Source organism: Narcine bancroftii, chromosome 6 (assembly GCF_036971445.1).
Source record: "Narcine bancroftii isolate sNarBan1 chromosome 6, sNarBan1.hap1, whole genome shotgun sequence".
Taxonomy (NCBI): Eukaryota; Metazoa; Chordata; class Chondrichthyes; order Torpediniformes; family Narcinidae; genus Narcine; species Narcine bancroftii.
Window position 1 is genome coordinate 196,884,155 of NC_091474.1, and position 18,621 is coordinate 196,902,775.

At 40.3% G+C, this 18,621-nt stretch overlaps 1 protein-coding gene across 2 annotated transcripts in view; it reads right to left on the reverse strand.

Moving 5' to 3' along the window:
* faxcb (failed axon connections homolog, metaxin like GST domain containing b) overlaps window positions 1-8,859 on the reverse strand; it is a 70,774-nt gene extending 61,915 nt beyond the window's left edge. The window contains exon 1 of one of the 2 annotated variants that reach the window (XM_069887133.1): window positions 8,832-8,859. Coding sequence is in view for 1 of the 2 variants with exons in the window: in XM_069887131.1 (XP_069743232.1) it covers window positions 1,720-2,033 (314 nt within the window). In the remaining variant the exon portion in view is untranslated. Of the gene's footprint in view, window positions 1-1,719; window positions 2,165-8,831 lie in introns of those variants that run through there. The other variant, XM_069887131.1, reaches the window with a different exon arrangement.
* Between the last annotated feature and the right edge of the window lie 9,762 nt (window positions 8,860-18,621).

Genomic DNA, 18,621 nt, shown 5'->3' on the forward strand with positions numbered 1-18,621 from the left:
ATGAGTTAGATTTGTTATCGAGAAGGAAAGATAGAGATGGGTAAAACAAGTGGAATATCCCTGACACAGAGAAACCAGGATTACCAATGGTGACCTGTGTTTACAAAGACAGCTGGATGACATAATAATGGGGGAGTTAGAGAGAAAGGATATAAATAAAAGAACATACAACAGGTGAGAAATGCAGATCAGAGCTGTTGCAGAGAACTGGAACCTAAGCAAAAACATTGGAAGCAACCAGTGAAAATAAAACTATCAATATCTTTTATTAATTTGAGGATTATGGGCTTCATAGCCAGACCCAGCATTTAATTGCCCTTCAGAAGGTGGCTGTGAGCTATTGTATCGATCGTCAACCCATAGCCAAACTGGCTCATTCTGACACCAACACAGAAAGTGAGTTACCTGAAATTGTTGAACTCTATATTGAACTCATAAGATGTTCTTCCTCAAGTTTACCTTGGAACAAGTGAAGAACGCAGGTTGGAAGGCGAGAGTCATAGTGGGGTAGAGAATTAAAGTGACATTCAACTGAAATCTCAACTTAAACATGAGGAGAAACACCTTACCTTGCATCTGCATATGTTGCAGCCCTTTGGACTCAATACTGAATTCAATAATATCAGGTTACTTGCTTTCTCAGTTTGAATTAGAACTGGTGGATTCATCTGTAATATTAATTTAGTCGCTGGCTCTACTAATGCAATCTGATTTGTTGCACATGTACCATACTCCCATCTCGTTTCAGCTCTCAGTAACAGCTTTACAGAGAACTTCAGAGCTTTAACCGTTCCTGAGCTTGCTTTCTCACTTTAGTACCTCTTCCATTAAACTATCAATCAGATTGATTTGGAAATATCACACTGAAATGAGGTCGGCATCCTACCAGAGATATTTCCAATGTCTTCTTTCTTTCTTCCCACCCCCTCTATAACTTTTAAGACCAGCTCGTTTTCTGTCTTTTCCTGCTTTCATGGTCTTAGGCCTGAAACATGAACTCTTGTTTTTTCTCTCTCCACTGCCCTGAGTTTTCCCAGCATTTTCTGGTTTTATTTCAGCATCTGCAGAATTTTTTTCCCCAGTGATTATTTGATCTGTGGGGCACATTGGGAGACCTTTGGACCACATTGTGCCGAAGGCGTTGAACTGTAAGTCAGTGCATGAGATATATATTTCATCTGCGAAGTAAATCACAAATTTCTGCAGACACCGTCGCGCTGCGCCGCTCCAGCATTTCATTGTCGAAGTTGCTGTGCCTAACGAAGGAACAAACAAGTCCCTTCTCGAAGGGACTTGGTGTCTGGTTCAATTCTCCGGTCAGAGAAGCTGTAGACTCCGCCACTAGAGTAAATCCTCTCGAGAAGAAATCTAAAGCTATTATAAATCGTTTGAGTCTTCCAACACAAAATGAAATATATTGGGAAGTAACTATTTAAATTTCCCTTTCGTACTAATGATTAGAGAACATATTAAACAGAGTGTGGAGATTAAATTCAGATTTAAGATGTGCCCACTCACACAAAACAAAAGCGGTGCCGGGACTTCACATAATTTGTCTCGTCCTTTGAAGCCGGTGCAGGATCGAACCTCTAAGTAATTACAAACCATTCTTATAAGAACCCATGTTTCCGACCAATCGGCTCTTTATTTGGGGGTGAAGGATTTCCAGTTCTCCTGGACTGAGCGTCGCTGCCCGTGGAATAGATCGGGAGCTGTTACCTGATCGCCAGAAGTTCGTGCAGGAAATAGGCAGCCGCTGCCAGCAGGGCTCCCCCCGTCAGACACAGCGTTTTCTTCCACCATGACTCTGCTCCCAGCCCTGACATGATGGGACAGTAGTCTTGCAGCGGGAAAGTGATTAGGTAGCCATAAAAAGAGTAGTGATCATCAGACCCGCACAGTCCCAAAGGGAAGCTCTGATTTCTGCTCAGATCAACCACGCAGGATCTGGACGATGCAAACCCCACACCCCAGTACATCCTTCGATGTTCCGATGGATCGGCCCGAAATGACTGCGCCCTTTCAAAGGTCATTCAAGTGCAGATGTTCGGGGAATGGTCATGATGCCAAGGTGCAGATGTGAACGCCGCTCGCGGATCCGGGGCGAATAAGCAGCATCTTGGCCTTGTCCCTGGTGCCTGGCTTTGTCTTCCTGTGGTTTTGTTTGCTCCAGCGGCTCAGTCGGTGATGTCATTCCTCGTCACGTTGATTCTCCCAAGGCATAAGTTGCGGTAACTCCCAATATTGACCCGATGGGAATGTTTCTGTGTAAAATCCACTTTGCCCAATATATTGACAATTCAATCGTGTTAGAACGTCGAATCACTTTCTCCTTCAGCTGTGAGTTCAGAAGCGATTTGTACACCTGAAATGTGTCCATCCCCAATAATCAAACACACTTGTATCTCATATTAAAACTGTGGCCAGGGTCAGTGCTTAAACCCTAAGTGGCTGATGCTCAAAGTCGCGCCGGGAAGAAATTATACAGGACAGCAAATCAACTGGTCATTACTTTGAATGAGTTGCAGATGTTCACATTATGTAATCCCTTCCTCTTAAACACTGATACTTCCTTTATCTTGCAAATATTCTCAAATAGATTAACAGTTCCCCTTTTGAATATTACTTGGTGGCCTGAGAAAGGTTGACCTGAAAGGTATAACTGTTGGACTGAAAGAATTATGACAAAGGTATTGACAAATATAAAAGTAGGGGTGTGATAGGAGCTGTTGGATTTGGTTTGTGATCATTGGGGGAAATCAGAGGTGAAGCGGGTGAGCAGATTTAATTCCTGTGAGTCACTACTTTGGAGGAGCTTTCCTGGATCATTGTCATCATGAAGAAAGCACGTCAGAGCCTCAAGAGTTTGTGGAGGATTGGTATATCATCGGAAATTTTGGCAAATTGCTACATATGTGTAGTGGAAATTGGCTGGCTACATCACTGCTTGGTATGGGGGTACCAATATCATTGAACAGAAATCCCTGCAAAAGGTAGAGGATACAATCCAGTGTATCACAGTCAAATCTACATGGAACACTGCTGTCAGAGAGCTGCAGCAGACATGAAAGATCCACATCTCCCAGGCCATGTTCTGTTCTCACTGCTGTTTTCAGGAAAGTTAGAGGTCCCACTTGACTCATACCTCTAGGTTCAGGAATAGTTGCTACCCCTCAACCATTCAGAGACTCATTAAAGGACTTGTAAATTTCTCATTATTTATTGCTGAATATTTATTTTCTGTATTTGCACATACAGTTCGTTTACATTTCTTTCATTTTCACTACAGTTTACAGTTACCAGTAATTAAAAATTCTGCCTGGCCCACAGGAAAAAGAAATTCAGGGTTATATGTGATATCCTTATGTACTCAACAATAAATTTGAACTTTTCCAAGCATTGTCCATCACCATGCATAACTTGTTAAACAGAATATTCAATATCCTGGGGATTGCTGCAGACTCCAACTACAACATCCCAAGGGTTGTAGGTGGAGAATTTCCTAGCAATGTACTTCTTTGGCTTGGCTTCGCGGACGAAGATTTATGGAGGGGGTAAAATGTCCACTTCAGCTGCAGGCTCGTTTGTGGCTGACAAGTCCGATGCGGGACAGGCAGACACGGTTGCAGCGGTTGCAGGGGAAAATTGGTTGGGTGTTGGGTTTTTCCTCCTTTGTCTTTTGTCAGTGAGGTGGGCTCTGCGGTCTTCTTCAAAGGAGGTTACTGCCCACCGAACTGTGAGGCGCCAAGATGCACGGTTTGAGGCGATATCAGCCCACTGGCAGTGGTCAATGTGGCAGGCACCAAGAGATTTCTTTAGGCAGTCCTTATACTTCTTCTTTGGTGCACCTCTGTCACGGTGGCCAGTGGAGAGCTCGCCATATAACATGATCTTGGGAAGGTGATGGTCCTCCATTCTGGAGACGTGACCTACCCAGCGCAGTTGGATCTTCAGCAGCGTGGAAGGTCAAGAACTCCATTCCAAATCTCTGCTTCTGGACTGAGTGATGCAAAAGCATTCTCCCTGACTGAAGGAGGTGAAGATAAGTAAATGAGAAAATAAATAATAGGCATGGGAGCAGCAGCCATAGATCTGCACAATAATCAGGGACTCGAGTAACAATTCAAATGTTTGAGGCTGCAGTACCACCCAAACAAGGGAGCATCCCAGATTCAGGTGAGCTCTGTTCAACTCTTAGGGGAATGAACTAGAAAAGGTGAGTGACCTTGGTGTCTGCTCTCTCACAAACATTTCCTCTGTTCTGTCCTCCAAAATTCCTTTCTGCAATTTAGAATATTTTTTTTCTAAATTTTCTTGAATCATTTTAAAATCTATGCTTCTTTTCCAGTGGCAAACAATTATTGGACTGAACATTAACTCAGTTTTTATCCCCATGAATGTTGTCTGACCATCAGTTTAAATTTAAAATTTAACACCTTAACAGACCCTTTTGGCCCATGAACCCATGCCACCCAATTACACCCAATTGACCTAAAACCCCTGAACATTCTGAATAGTGGGAGGAAACTGGAGCCCCTGCGGAAAACCCATGCAGACATGGAGAGAATATACAAACTCCTTACAGACAGTGTGGAATTTGAACCCCAGTCCCGATTCCTGGCATTGGAACAGCGTGTCTTTCTTTGGTTACATTTCTCTCTTTTGTATAAACATCTTTTTCTTGAGTACAGTTTACATTTACCGATTAGTAGAAATTTTCCCTGGCCCGCAGAAAACAGAATCTCAGCATTTTATGTGATATCATGTACAAACTCAGATAATAAATTTGAATTTGAACTTGAACTTGAATAGTTCCAGCATTCACTGTTTTTGTGGTTAAGAAACATTAAGTTCTTAAGAACCAGAAGAGTCAACTTGAACTGGTCTTCCACAGCCTCTATAAAATAGGGATACAAATTGAATCAAATATTGGCTGTATGAATTCCTCTTCCCCAAAACACAGGGAATCCACAATGAAAAACTGCACTAATGGTATGAGAGCTCATTTCCACTGAGTAAGTCAAGGTTGGCAGGATGTAGATACACAATAAAGGTATGACCGGCTAAGTCCTTTCTGAAGCAGCAAAAAACTGGTTCAAATAAAACAGTTGATGTAAGATATGAAATTCATAAAGTCACATATATGGATTATTTGCCAAAAGATAATAATAGATGCCTGATGGCTAAGAAAGAGTCAAAAAAGCAAAAGCAATGTTGTATATTGATTATACATAACAGCATAGAACAAAACTAAGTTAATTGAAGTAATGTGATCACCATTTGTAACCCACAGGAGTAGACTCCCCAAGACCTTGGCTACGAGCATCCTCAATCCCATTCAAACAACTGATTGTCAGCCTAAATAATTCACTCCCTCTGTCATTCGTGCATAATAGTTAAAGTGTGTCCCATCCCCCAAAATATACTTTGGCAATTTGCCGAGGCATTTTCAACATTACCAGGAGCTCCGTGGGCATATATTCATAATATCCCTACAATTCATCACTTTTACACAAGGAAAGGAGCAGGAATAGGTTATCTGGCCCGTTGAGCCTGCTCCACCATTCAATCAGATCATGGCCGATCTGGCTGTGGACTCAACTTCATCTGCCTACCTTTACTTTATAGCCCTTATTTTCCCTACTAGGCAAAACTCCATCAAACTGGCTTAAATACATTTAATAAGGCAGCCTCTTCAAAATTCTGACTACTCTCTGGGAAAAGCAGTGACTCCTCATTTCCATCCTAAATCTATTTTCCAAATTTTGAGGCCATGACCCTGTGATCTTGTCTCGCATACCAGTGGAAGCAACTTTCCTCTTTCTGTCTTTATCCTTTTCATGATTTTGTTCATTTCCATAAAGATCCCCCTCTCATTCTTCTGTATTTGAATGAGAATAGTTCAAAGAGACTTACTGTCTCTTCATAGGTTAACCACTTCATCTCCGAAATCAAGCTGGTGAACCTGCTCTGCACTGCCTCAATGGCCAGTACATCATTTCTCAAGTAAGAAAGCCAGAACTGCACACAGTACTCCATGTGGTCAGTCACCATTACCCTGCTCATCTGCATCAGAACCTTCCTGCTCTTAAATTCAATCCTCCAGCAATGAAGTCTAACATCCCATTTGTCTTCTGAATCACCTGTGGCACCTGCAAACTAAGCTTTTACAAATAATGTACAAACTCTCCCAAGCCGCTCAGCACACCAGCATGCTGCAATCTTTCACCATTTAAGTAATAATTTGATCTTCTAAATTTCCTTCCAATGTAAATGACCTCACACTTACCAACACTGTATTCCATCTGCCAGACCTTTTGTGGAAGTTGCCTAACAAGGCTGTAAAAACTACCACTCATTCCCAATTACACTTTATCTTACTTGTGCAAATGGTTATTCTTATGCACATTTTCTCCAATACAAACTGTAAGTTTCTAAATACCTTTAACATTAAAAAAATCACCAGTTATGAACAAATGTGAAGGTCTGCAGTCAATAATAATTTAAAATCTGCATTCGTTGCATATTTCCGATCAATGTGGCTGATTTGTTTTGATCATCAATTAATTGTGAATCAAGGCCATAGTTACAGTTTGTTTTCAATTTATTTCTATAAACAGCTTCTGTTTTTATTAGTATGGCACCACGTTTCTACTTATATTCTACAACTGCAAGTTCCACAACTTTCCCATTCACTTAACCCATCTATGTCTGTCTGCAGTCATTCCTCCTCCTCAACATTGTATCAATCAATTTTGTATTGATTTGTGCCACAAGTTTACTGACCTTGTTTTGAATACTACACTTATTGTCCTTAGAGAATCTAATACTCTTTGTGTCTTTTGCATTTTCTAACTATTGTTTTGGCCTCTGCATTGCTTTCCTGTCTTTCCACCTGGTTTCCCATCCCCTGGCATATTAGTTTACGCCCTTCCCAACAGCAGTAATAAACAATCCTGCGAGGACATTGATTTAATCCTTTCCAGATGTGGACCATCTGGTTTGTACTGATCCTACTCCTCTACTACCACTTCAAATGCCCCAGGAATCTGAACCCCTCCCTCTTGCTCCACTGCCAAAGCCATATTTATCCAAACTATTCTGCTATTCCTATGTTGATTAGCATGTGCACAGGTGGGGCTATTTACAGGGGCAATTGGTTATGGCCAATTATATTCACTATTTTTGATACTTTCTGTTTTACCCTGATACCCTGAAAACCTTATCCTTTCAGGATCCTACCAATGATTAAAGTACTTTGTCAATTATTCCCTGGAGCTGATTTGCCACTATTTCCAGGTCAAGGGAACAATTTCAAGATTAAACATTCCTTTATTGTCATGTAATAGTACAGAACATGTAATATTACACAAAAATACCTTCTACCTGCCATAAAGCAAAGAGTTGCCATTAGTGTCACCCGGCACCCCTTACATTAAGAGAGAAAGAGAAGCAACAGAGAGTCCCTTCAGAGTTTCTGAGTATCTGGATTTGCCTCCATTGCTCCTGAACTTCTGCAGACACACACACTATTATTCAATTCATCGGCAACCCGAGCTCCAGATCCAAACCTCCAACATGATCAGGAAGCCCTCAGCTCCAGAAACACTTCAGGGCCCCTTCTTGCCCTCAGCACTCTCTCAAATCCTGGCTCCAATACTTGGTTCCCATGAGCCAGTCTCCAGCAGCCCGCAGCCTGTTCAGATCCCCTGACAGCAAGTTGCTCGTAGTCTGTGCAGGTTCCTCAGCCGCTGAGTCCCTCGCTTGTTCGCTGCCATGGTCATCATGCTGTAGGGTCCCTCAACCGATGACCTCCTTGCTTGTCCGCCACCACGGTCACCATCCTGTAGGGCCATCTCCTCTGTTTCTGCTTCTCAATGTGAGGCAGGGGGAGTGTTCTTCCCGTTTCTGGTGCCCTGCATCGGTCCACTGCCCTCTGAAATCTGCAATGCATGTGGCGAGCTGCCATCTTGGGTACAGATCTCCCTGGTTGCAAGGTTTTACTTACAAACACCATCAGCTTCTTTAACAGGCTGGTTAGCCTATATGGAGCCACCAGCATTAGGATCGGATGATTGAACCCTTTGGAGGAGCACTGTTTCCACTCTCCACAGTCTACACCAGCTGCAATGCTGCCGTTACAGGAGCTCCGGCAGCCCAAGTCCAAGCAGTTCTAAAAGATACAGTCAAAAATGTTGATAGATGATGTTCTGATTATTCTAAGTAAATGGAAGTTGTTTTAATATTTGCATTGTTCATGTTCATTTGTATCTTTAATCATATTCAAGTCTGTTCTGATGAACCCTTCAATGGCTTTATAATCTTTAATTGCACCCTAATATCTAACACAGTAAATACAGCCTTTTTGCACTGCACTAACAGCTATCCACTATCATCTTCTCCATTCACATTTTGGTTGATCTAATAATAGCTTTCATTGATCCTATTCTGGCCTCATGTGGATTATTTTCCTCAAGACTGCAGAAGTATTTTTGTTTGAGACCAACTTGTCCTTTTTCCAAGTTTCATTTTAGCTTAAATACTTAAAACTCAGCAAATAATTTTTAAGGCAAAAGCAGGGTACAAAGTAACTTTCTGATTTCATAAACATACCAAAGACCATTACTTCAGCATGTTGAAATGCCTCAAAGCTGCTGTTAAATGGATAAACTCCAAAAAGATCCAAATGTCATATTCCTACCCATTATATTGATCAAATGAAGTGGCCATAATGTGGGATACTTCATTTCTTCCTCTTTTGAAAAAATGCTATCAATACAAAAGTCAGATATTATTTCAAATTTCAGCAACATTATTAACATACAACAGACCTGACTGGATACTGAAGGACTGCGCAGACCAATAGACCGAGTTCTTCATGGACATCTTCAAAACCTCACTGCACCAATCCATTGTTCCTACAGAGTTCAAGAAAACCACCATCATCCTGGTACCCAAGGGGGCGACAATGACAGGCCTCAATACCACCATTATGAAATGCTTTGAGCGTCTGGTGATGGAACACATCAAAGCACAACCCCCCAAAACATTGCACCCACTTCAATTCACCTATAGAAAAAAAACCCATTTCACAGACAATGCTATAGCCTTGTTTCTTCACTCTGTCCTGACCCATACATGCCCTATTGGGCATGCCTCATACACCAGGCTGCTGTTCATTGATTTCAGCTCAGCACTTAATAATTCCCCAGAGGCTGGTGGAAAAGCTGTCCAGGCTGGGACTCAACACCCTCTAATTAACTGGATTTTGGACTTCCTAATGGAAAGACCACAATCATCTGGGTCAGTAGTGTTAGGTCTGCTTTGTTCATGAATGAGTGAGTCAAACACCAGACTGAGTCGAAATCAAGGTTCTTTGTTCTTTATTGCCGGATTGTAACACTTGCAACTAACAGTGTTAGTTGGAGAAGGCGCATTCTGCCGTTATCAGAAAATGGTGTTTTTTATATACCTTAGGATACGTACTTAGTAAATTATCATACCATGACATTGTCCAATGAATAAACTGTTGCTGTCCCTCTCTGCTAGCCTCCTGCACATCAATTTGTCATCCCCACTCTTATCTTGAGAGTACAAGGTCACAACTGCATCTTGTTACGGCCCAGCACTGGGAGACTCCCTCTACATTCCCAGCTCATGATGTTTTTACCTAACAGTAGCAGAAAGTCGATCACCGTCACGCTGAGCACTGGCGCACCTCAGGGCTGTGTGCTCAACCCACTTCTGTTCACTTCTGACTCACAACTGCATCACCAGATATAGCTCTAACAATGTCATTAAGTTTACAGATGACACAAAGTCACAAAAATCTTTTCTCTTTAATAATATTGTATTCAATCTCCATCTATAACCTACATTTTGTTCTTCCTCCAATAAAATTGAGAGAATTAAGGGTGAATGATCAAATAGAACTCTCGCTTGATATTCAATCTTTTGAACTCTGGATTGAAGCTGTGCAGAGACTATAAACAAATCTATTTGTGAATATGTTTTATATCTAAAAGAATAAAAGGAATAGTCCCTTTCACTTGGATAATTTTTTCTCCAAATATCTATGAGTCCCATATCTTTCATTAAACCTATTGCAGTTTTGGCCACTTCACCTTTCATAATTTTTTCACCTGATCTATCTAATTTTGAATATCAAAACCACTTCTATTCGAAAGATCATCTAGACAAGGATGTCTGTTATCATCATTTTTATTTGCATCAGCTATAGAACGTTTGGTGGAAACAGTTAGAAGAGATAAAGAAATTAAAGGTTTTGAGATAGATAATAAAGAACATAAAATCAGTTTATTTGTGGATTATATTATAGTTTATTTAACAAAACCCCAAATATCATTGAATAAATTAAATGTAAGATTAGCAGAATATGGCTTGGTATCAGGTTATAAATGTAATGTTGATAAAAGTGAAGTGATGCCTATGATTGACATGGACTATATGCAAATTTTAAAAATGACCAAGTTCAAATGGCAAAAATAAGCAATTAAATATTTAGGAATCAATATTTATAGAAATTTAGACAATTTATTTAAACTAAATTATTAACCACTATTAAAAAAAAGATAGAGGATGATTTAAAAAGATGTAAAGATTTACCAATAACTTTAATAGGGCATGTAAATTGTATTAAGATGAACATTTTTCCAAGAATACAATATTATTTTCAATCATTACACATTTCTATTCCAGAAAAGTTTTTCCAAAATTTAAATAAAAATGTAAGAGTGTTTATTTGGAAAGGTAAAATGCCAAGAGCAGCTCTGAAAAACTAACTCGCAAATCTGAATGAGGAGGACTAAGAGTACCAAATTTTTAAAATTACTATAAAGCAGCTCAATTAAGATTTTTGTCCTGTTATCAAATTGGTGAGAAAACAGCTTGGGTTCAGTTTGAAATTAATAAAATTAGAGAAATTATCCCAGAGCAATTCTTGTATAAATGGAATAGTGAATTACTAAAAGGGAAAATAGAAGTACCGATTTTAAAACATTGATTGAAGGTTTGGAACAGAATCCATATGGAGAGAGGAATTAAAAATTATCAAACGCCTAAAATGTTGTTCAAACAAATCAACTTCTTCCTTTTACTTTGAATAATCCTTTATTTTACAGTTCGTAAAGGATTAGAGAGGATAAAAGATTGTTTTTTTTTAGGATTTTTTATGACTTTTGAAAAAATGAAAGAGAATATGACATACAAAATAATACAATTTTTTTCATATTATCAACTTAAATCATATTAAAAAATGAAATTCGGTGTGAATTTAAGACTTCCAGAGCAAAGTCCATTTGAATATTTAATTGAGAAATGTATTACTAATATATATATAAAATTGCAAGATACTGTGGGGGAAAAGGATTTATATAAATCTAAACAAAGATGGGAAAAAGATTAAAATATACAAATTCAAAAAGTATGGTCAAGATTGTGTCAAGAGTGTTACAAATACTATTAATGCCAGGTATTAAATGGTTTCAATGCAAATTTTTACATCAATTATATTACACTCCATACAAATTAAATGGACTTGATTCAAATTATTCTGATAAATGTTTTCAATGTAATAAGAGGGACTTTTTTTTACATTCAGTTTGGTCCTGTGTAAAAGTGGAGGAATTTGGGAAGGACGAGTGTATTATTAGGTTAAATTATGAAGGTAAAAATATAAAAAGATCCGAGAATATTTGTTCTTGGAAATATATATGAAGCGGATACAAAACTGAAGTTGGATAAAGATCAAATAAAACTTTTGAGCCTAGAAGTAGTGGTAGCGAAAACAATGTATGGCAATAACGTGGGAAACAGAGAATTTTGTAACAATAGATAGATGGAACATTGAGATGCAAAATTATATTCAATTCAAAAAGATTACTTATAGTTTAAGGAATCAGATCGGTAATTTTTATAAGATTTGGGAATCATATATGGATTTCGTTAATAAAAGTCCATCCATATCCTCAACATCACCTGCTCCTCTCCATTAATATTTAGAAAATAAAATAACTATGGTAAGAACATATGAATAATAACACATGTATAAATTTAGGTGTTTTCTTTCTTTTTCTCTTTCTTATTAGGGGTAGGAAGGAGGGGAGTGGGAGAGAAAATATATAAAATATCTTGTATCATTTTGTAACGTTATTATAATGTATTATCTACATTGTTAATGTTTGTATTGATGCAAAAAAAATTTGCAGATGACGTAACAGTGGTGGAGACCCATGGAGAGTAGGGAGGGGAGTCGCAACGCTCCCACGGGATCAACCACCCAGTCCGACTGCTGTCAGCTCTATACGGGCTTTGAACACCTGTAAATAGAGCTGACGGTAGTTTTATTTAAAAGTACTGCAACCACAAGGTCGGCACGCAAGGTGGTGGCACCTATGATTGGGAGCAGCCACGAAGGGTTGCAGACTCCAGGGAAGCAGAGGACTGGCACAGGGCACCAGAAAATGGAGAGACCCCCCTTCCTCCCTGTTTGAGAAGCAGGGATGACCCAGGGGTTGGTGACCACAGCAGCGGACCAGTGAGGGGTTCTGCAGCTGAAGAACACACTGCAATGGGCTGTTGGTGACTTGAGGCGAGGAACCACGGGACAACGGGCTGGTGATTACTGCGTTCACACCGGGCTGCAGACTGTGGTGACTCATTTAAGATTGACTGAAGCAGTACTAGGTATTGGAACTGGATTGCAAGTGGGTGCTGAGGGTGCTGAAGGTTTCCTGATCAGGTCGGAGGTTTGGATCTGGAGCTCGGGCTGCTGATGGTTTGGAGTGGACTCTGTATAGCTGTGGGGACTGCTGAAGCACTGGAGACAAATCCAGTGACTCTGAGGGGAATCTCTTTTCCTCCTCTTTTCATGACTGCATAAGGCACCAGGGAATTTCTATTGATTGCAAATCTGTCTGCGTTACAGCAGACAAAAAACAAATTCTGTGGAAAAATGCACTGTCTTTATTACATGACAGTAAATTGAATCTTGACCTTGAACAGTTGGTCTCATCAGCAACAACAATGAGTCACCATGCAGAGTAAAGGTGGAAAATCTCACCATATGATGCGTGAGTAATAACCTGAATCTCAATGTGGACAAGACAAAGGAGATGATCATGGATTTCAGGAAGACCAGGAACGACCACCCTCCACTACACATCAATAATTCTGTAGTAGAGAGAGAGTGCAACACATCAAGATTTTTGGAGTTCAGTTAACTAGTGATTTATCATGGACAAACAACATCTCACTTGTTAGGAAGGTGCAACAGTGACTGCAGCTCCTGAGAAGACTGAAGCAGGAAGGCTACCAGCCACCATTATGTCAACCTTCTACAGGAGCTCTATCAAGAGCATCATGGTTGGCTGCATTAGTGCAGTTGCTGCAGAGAAATGGATCTGAGATTAATCCTCAGGAGCACAAGAGTGGCAGAGAGAATCACTGGCATCTCCCTCCCTTCCCCCACCCCCCATCAATGTGATCTACCAGGATCGTTGTTTGAAGAGGGCACGCAAAGTCATTGAGGAACCATTCCATCCTGCACAAGAATCTTTCAGATGTTCTCTTCGGGAAAGAGGTATAAGAGGATCAGAGCCAGCACCACTAGGCTGAGGAACAGCTTCTTCCCACAGGCAGAGAGAATCCTGAACGACCAAAGGAACTGCTCACAATAACCATCTGAGACTCTCGAATTCATAAAACAGTATTTATTTGTTTGTGTATACAACTACTTGCCCTGCATATTTGTCTGTATGAGTGTTATGAATGGTTATGTCTGCGTGTTTAGCACCAAAGTCCAGAAAACATTGTTACGATGGATTGTACTTGTGCAATAACAATAAACAAATGATTTTATTTTACATACATCTCATCCATTCTTGCCTGCAGAATAGGATGAAACTTCTAGCCCAGATTTGAATTGGCTTGTAGCTGCTCAGGATATCAAATTTACCAAACAAATTCTATTGATCTCAGGGTTTTGTGGACACATGAGATCTGCTCAATGCTTACTTCAGTGCAAATGTACCCCCGGGCTCAGAGATCCCTGGCATTAATGAAGCTGATTTTGCTGTCATAAATCGATGATCTTGCTTGCTGGGTGAAATGAGATGAACAGCAGGGCCTCCAGTGGCTCATTAAGGAAACTGTACTCATCCCAATTAGGCAGCAGACTGTTTAACATATCAACAGGGATAGCGGGTTGGATACCTGTCAGGAAGAAGCATATGGGGTAGGGGGTAGTCACTTTCAGGTTTCCAACCTGCAACCAGGGAATGCTATAGAGACTAGAGAAAGGACTACAGCTGTTTACTAAATATAACAATGATTTAAAGAAAGGATGTGAATGCACTGTAGCCAAATTTGTGAAGGGTAAGATAACCATGAGGACAAAAATGGGAAAGTGGATAACAGAATAATTTGTTCACTCAGGAGGAAGACTGGAATTTGTTGCTACAGGAGGTTGTAGAGGCCAAGTCAATTGATGTATTTAAGACAGAGAATGATAGGTTCTTGATTAGGCAAGGCATCAAATGTTACTGCATGAAGGATGGGCAGTTGGGGCTGAATGGGAAAATAAATCAGCTCATGATTAAATGGTGGGGCAGACTCAATGGGCTGAATAGCAAATTTCTGCTTCCATGTCTTATGGTCTTAAAAATGATAATGCAGACTATTATTTACACAACACAAGAAATAAGAGCAAGATGCCCAGTAAAACATCATCTTGAGCAGCCATTTTCAATTTGGGCCCTAAGGCTTCAACGGAGGCCACAGCCCATTTAAGTAAAAACCTTGTTTTCTTTTCAGCTCACGTTTTCAGCTCACGTAACACAATTTTTAATGTAGTCAGTAGAAGTACGGAAGAAACCAAAACTTGATTGCTTCACAGGGAAGGGGGCTTATAAACTTTGAGCAGAGTCCGGGGGTGGGGGGTTGGGGAGGGGCATAGCTGAAATAAGACTAATCTAGAGTATCTTGTACAGTTTTGGTGCCCTGATTTAAAGAATTGCAGGGAGTGCAAAAACGATTCTGGACAAGGAGAGATTGTCAAGTCAGGAAAAGTTGAACAGGTTTGGTATGAATTTACTGGAGTCTAGAAGAGTGGGTAGTGTCCTTCTTGAAACACATCAGAGGGCTTGGCAGGGAGAATAAAGGATACTGTCTCAGAATAAGGAATGCTCATTTAAATCTGAGATGAAAAATATTTTTTTCTTCCTCAGGTGATACTTTAGAATTCCTTGCCCCATAAAATTGTAGGGGCTGAATCCTTGAATCTATTCAAATCTGAAATATGTACATTTAAAATCAGTAATAACATCCAGGATTGTGAGGACACCACAGGAGAGTGAATATGAACAGTGATCTCAGTGAAAGGCAGGGGAGGAACTAAAATGGCCCATATCATATGGTGATAGTAAAACATGACAGCTGGCAAAGCCCTGCCACCAGTTTTGCTTACTGTCAGAGCTTAAATCATTTCTCCTTCTTCATTCTTATTTGCAACCTCACAATTCTCAGTGAAATCAAATAAAAAAATGCTCACAAATCCCAGGAAGATTCAGCTCCAACATTTAAATCTAGAATTGTCAATCTTGTTCAGTGCCAGACTTGTGTGTTTATGATGTACATTAATGCTCCATTTACCAACACAACCCAAGCCATTCTTCCCTCTCATATTGGCTACAATTGATCAAATTGTGTGATCTGTTATGAACTGATACATCTGTAAGCACAATTCCATTCATGAAACTGATTGTTTCTTTTTCACTATAGTGGCCTAATAACTGCACAATGATTCATGATTCCTTTATTGTCATACAGAACATTTAATATTACACTAAACTGCCTTCTGTCTGATATAAGGCAAATAGTCGCCATTAGTGTCACCCAGCACCCTTTTACAGATCAAGAGAAAGAAAGCAAAAGAGAGTTTCTTCAGAGACACTGAGTGCCTGTGAATTTGCCTCCATTGTGAACCTTAGATATAAAGTGCCCTCCATAATGTTTGGGACAAAGACACTTTTTTCCTTTATTTGCCCCTGTTCTCCAGTTTTAAATTTGCAATCAAACAATTCACATGTTATTAAAGTACACATTCCTTATTTTATTAAAGTGTATTTGTATACATTTTGGTTTGACCGTGTAGAAATTACAGCACTTTTTATACATAGTCCCCTTATTTCAGGGCATCATAATATTTGGGACATAGCAATGGTAGGTATATTAAAGTAGTAATGTTTGGTACATTGTTGCATATTCCTTGCATGTAATGACTGCTTGAAGTCTGTGATTCAAACATCACCAGGTGCCGATTATCTTCTCTGGTGATGATCTTTCAGACCTCTACTGCAGCCATCTTCAGCTCCTGTTTATTTCAAGGGCTTGTTCCCTTCAGTTTTTTCTTCAGCATATGGAAGGCATACTCAATTGGATTTAGATTGGGTGACTGACTTAGCCATTCAAGAATTTTCCAGTTTTTAAGCTTTGAAAATCTCATGTATTGCTTTTGCAGTATTTTAGGATCATTATCTTGCTGTAGGATGAAGCACCGACAAATGAGTTTGGAGTCATTTCCTCGAACTGGAGTAGGTAAGAGGTTTCTTTACAATTCAGAATTAATTTTGCTACTGCCATCAGCAGTTACATCATCAATGAAGTGCGCAAGTACCTTTGGCAGCCGTACATGCCCAAACCATAAATCCCCAATCACCATGTTTAACAAATGGGGTGGTATACTTTGGATTTTGGGCAGTTCCTTCACACCTTTACACTTTGTTCCTGTCATCACTCTGATAGTTTTATCTTGGTTGTTATAGATAGAGAATTTGGGTTAAAAAGGGTTTAAGTTAAAATGTGATGATTAGTCATAAAAGGGGGCTAACCACTAGAGTTTAGCTGGAAAATGTTACAACAGACTTGCAACAGATTTAACTACAGAGAGACATGTAGGAGCCAAAGATTGATAAAGAGAGAAAAACAGAATTTGGTGTGAGCAGAGGTCATGAATGATCGTGGTGTGCGTGACTAACAGTAATCAGGATGATTCTACAAAAACTAACCAATTAAAGCAGTGTAGTGGAGATGCCGAAGGACAAGCAAATTGTATAAAAAACAATGCACTGTATGTATCAGGGCTCGACTTGGCAAGAAGCCGGTTGAGTCCAACTCTGCAGACTTGAGAATAAAGCTTGTCGTGTCACTGATCTTAAAGAGACTCATTTGTGAGAATTTGTGTTTCTGACATTGGTCTCATCTGTCCACAAGACCTTTTTCCAGAATTTTTGGCAAACTGTTTCTGTGGCTAACTTGTGGTTTGCATCTTGCAGTGTAGCCTCTGTATTTCTGTTCATGAAGTCTTCCGCGGACAGTAGGCATCGACACATCCACACCTGCCTCCTGAAGTGTGTTTCAGAATTTTTCCGTCATCAGCAGTGGAGATCTTCCTTGGCCTACCAGTCCCTTTGCGATTACTGAGCTCACCAGTACACTCTTTCTTCTTAATGATGTTCTAAACAGTTGATTTGTGTAATCATAAGGTTTGGGCGATGTCCCTTACTGTTTTATTCTTGTTTTTCAGAATCAGAATTTATCGTTATGCACAAATCACAAAATTTGGTGGTTTGCGGCAGCATCATGTCGCAAACGTACAGCAATAATTTTTTTTAAATAGTACAAGAAAAGTAAGGCAGTGTCTTTGGTTCATTGATTATTCAGGAACCTGATGACAGCAGGAAAGAAGCTGTCCTTGTGTCGCTGAGTGCTTGTTTTTATTCTCCTGTACCTTTTCCCCCAATGGTAGCAGAATAAAGAGGGAATGGCCTGGGTGGTAGGAATCTTTGAGCATTGAGGCTGCTTTCTTCAGACACCGCCTCTTGTAGATGTCCTCGATGGAGTGAAGTCTGGTGCCAAGTTAACAACCCTCTGGGGTTTTTTCTTGCCCTGAAAGTTGGTGCCTCCATACCAGTGATGCAACCAGCTAGAATGCTCTCCACAGCAAAAAACAAATTGCTGGAGGTCAGCAGGTCAATGTTCTTTATGTATCAAAGGTAAAAAAAATACATAACTGACGTTTCAGGCATGAGCCCTTCATCAAGTTATGAGAGAATGCCGGCAGGCATCTGAACAAAAGGGTAGGAGGAAGGGGGGTAGCAAAGGCAAAAGATCATAGGTGGATGAGGGGAGGGACAGCAGCCATGAGGGGGAGAAGGGATGTCTAGGTGGGTAATGGGGAAGGGAGGGGAGAACTAGAAAGACTGGAAAGGGGGAGGTGGAAGAAAAGGCAACCAAGTTCAACTGAAGGCAAAGAAACAATGTTGATGCGATTTGGTTGGAGAGTGCCCAGATGGAAGATAAGGTGTTGTTCCACAAATCTGTGGGAGGTCTGAGTACGATATTGCAAAAGACCATGGACAGACATGCGAGTACTCAGAACTGAAATAGTTGGTTACTGGGAGGTCGCTGTGGTTGCGGGCGGAGAGGAGGTGCTCAGCGAAGCAATCTCTCGATCTGTAACCAGTCTCTCCGATGTAGAGAATGCCACAACGGGAGCACCAGATGCAGTAAATGAGTCCTGTGGATACACAAATGAAGTGTTGC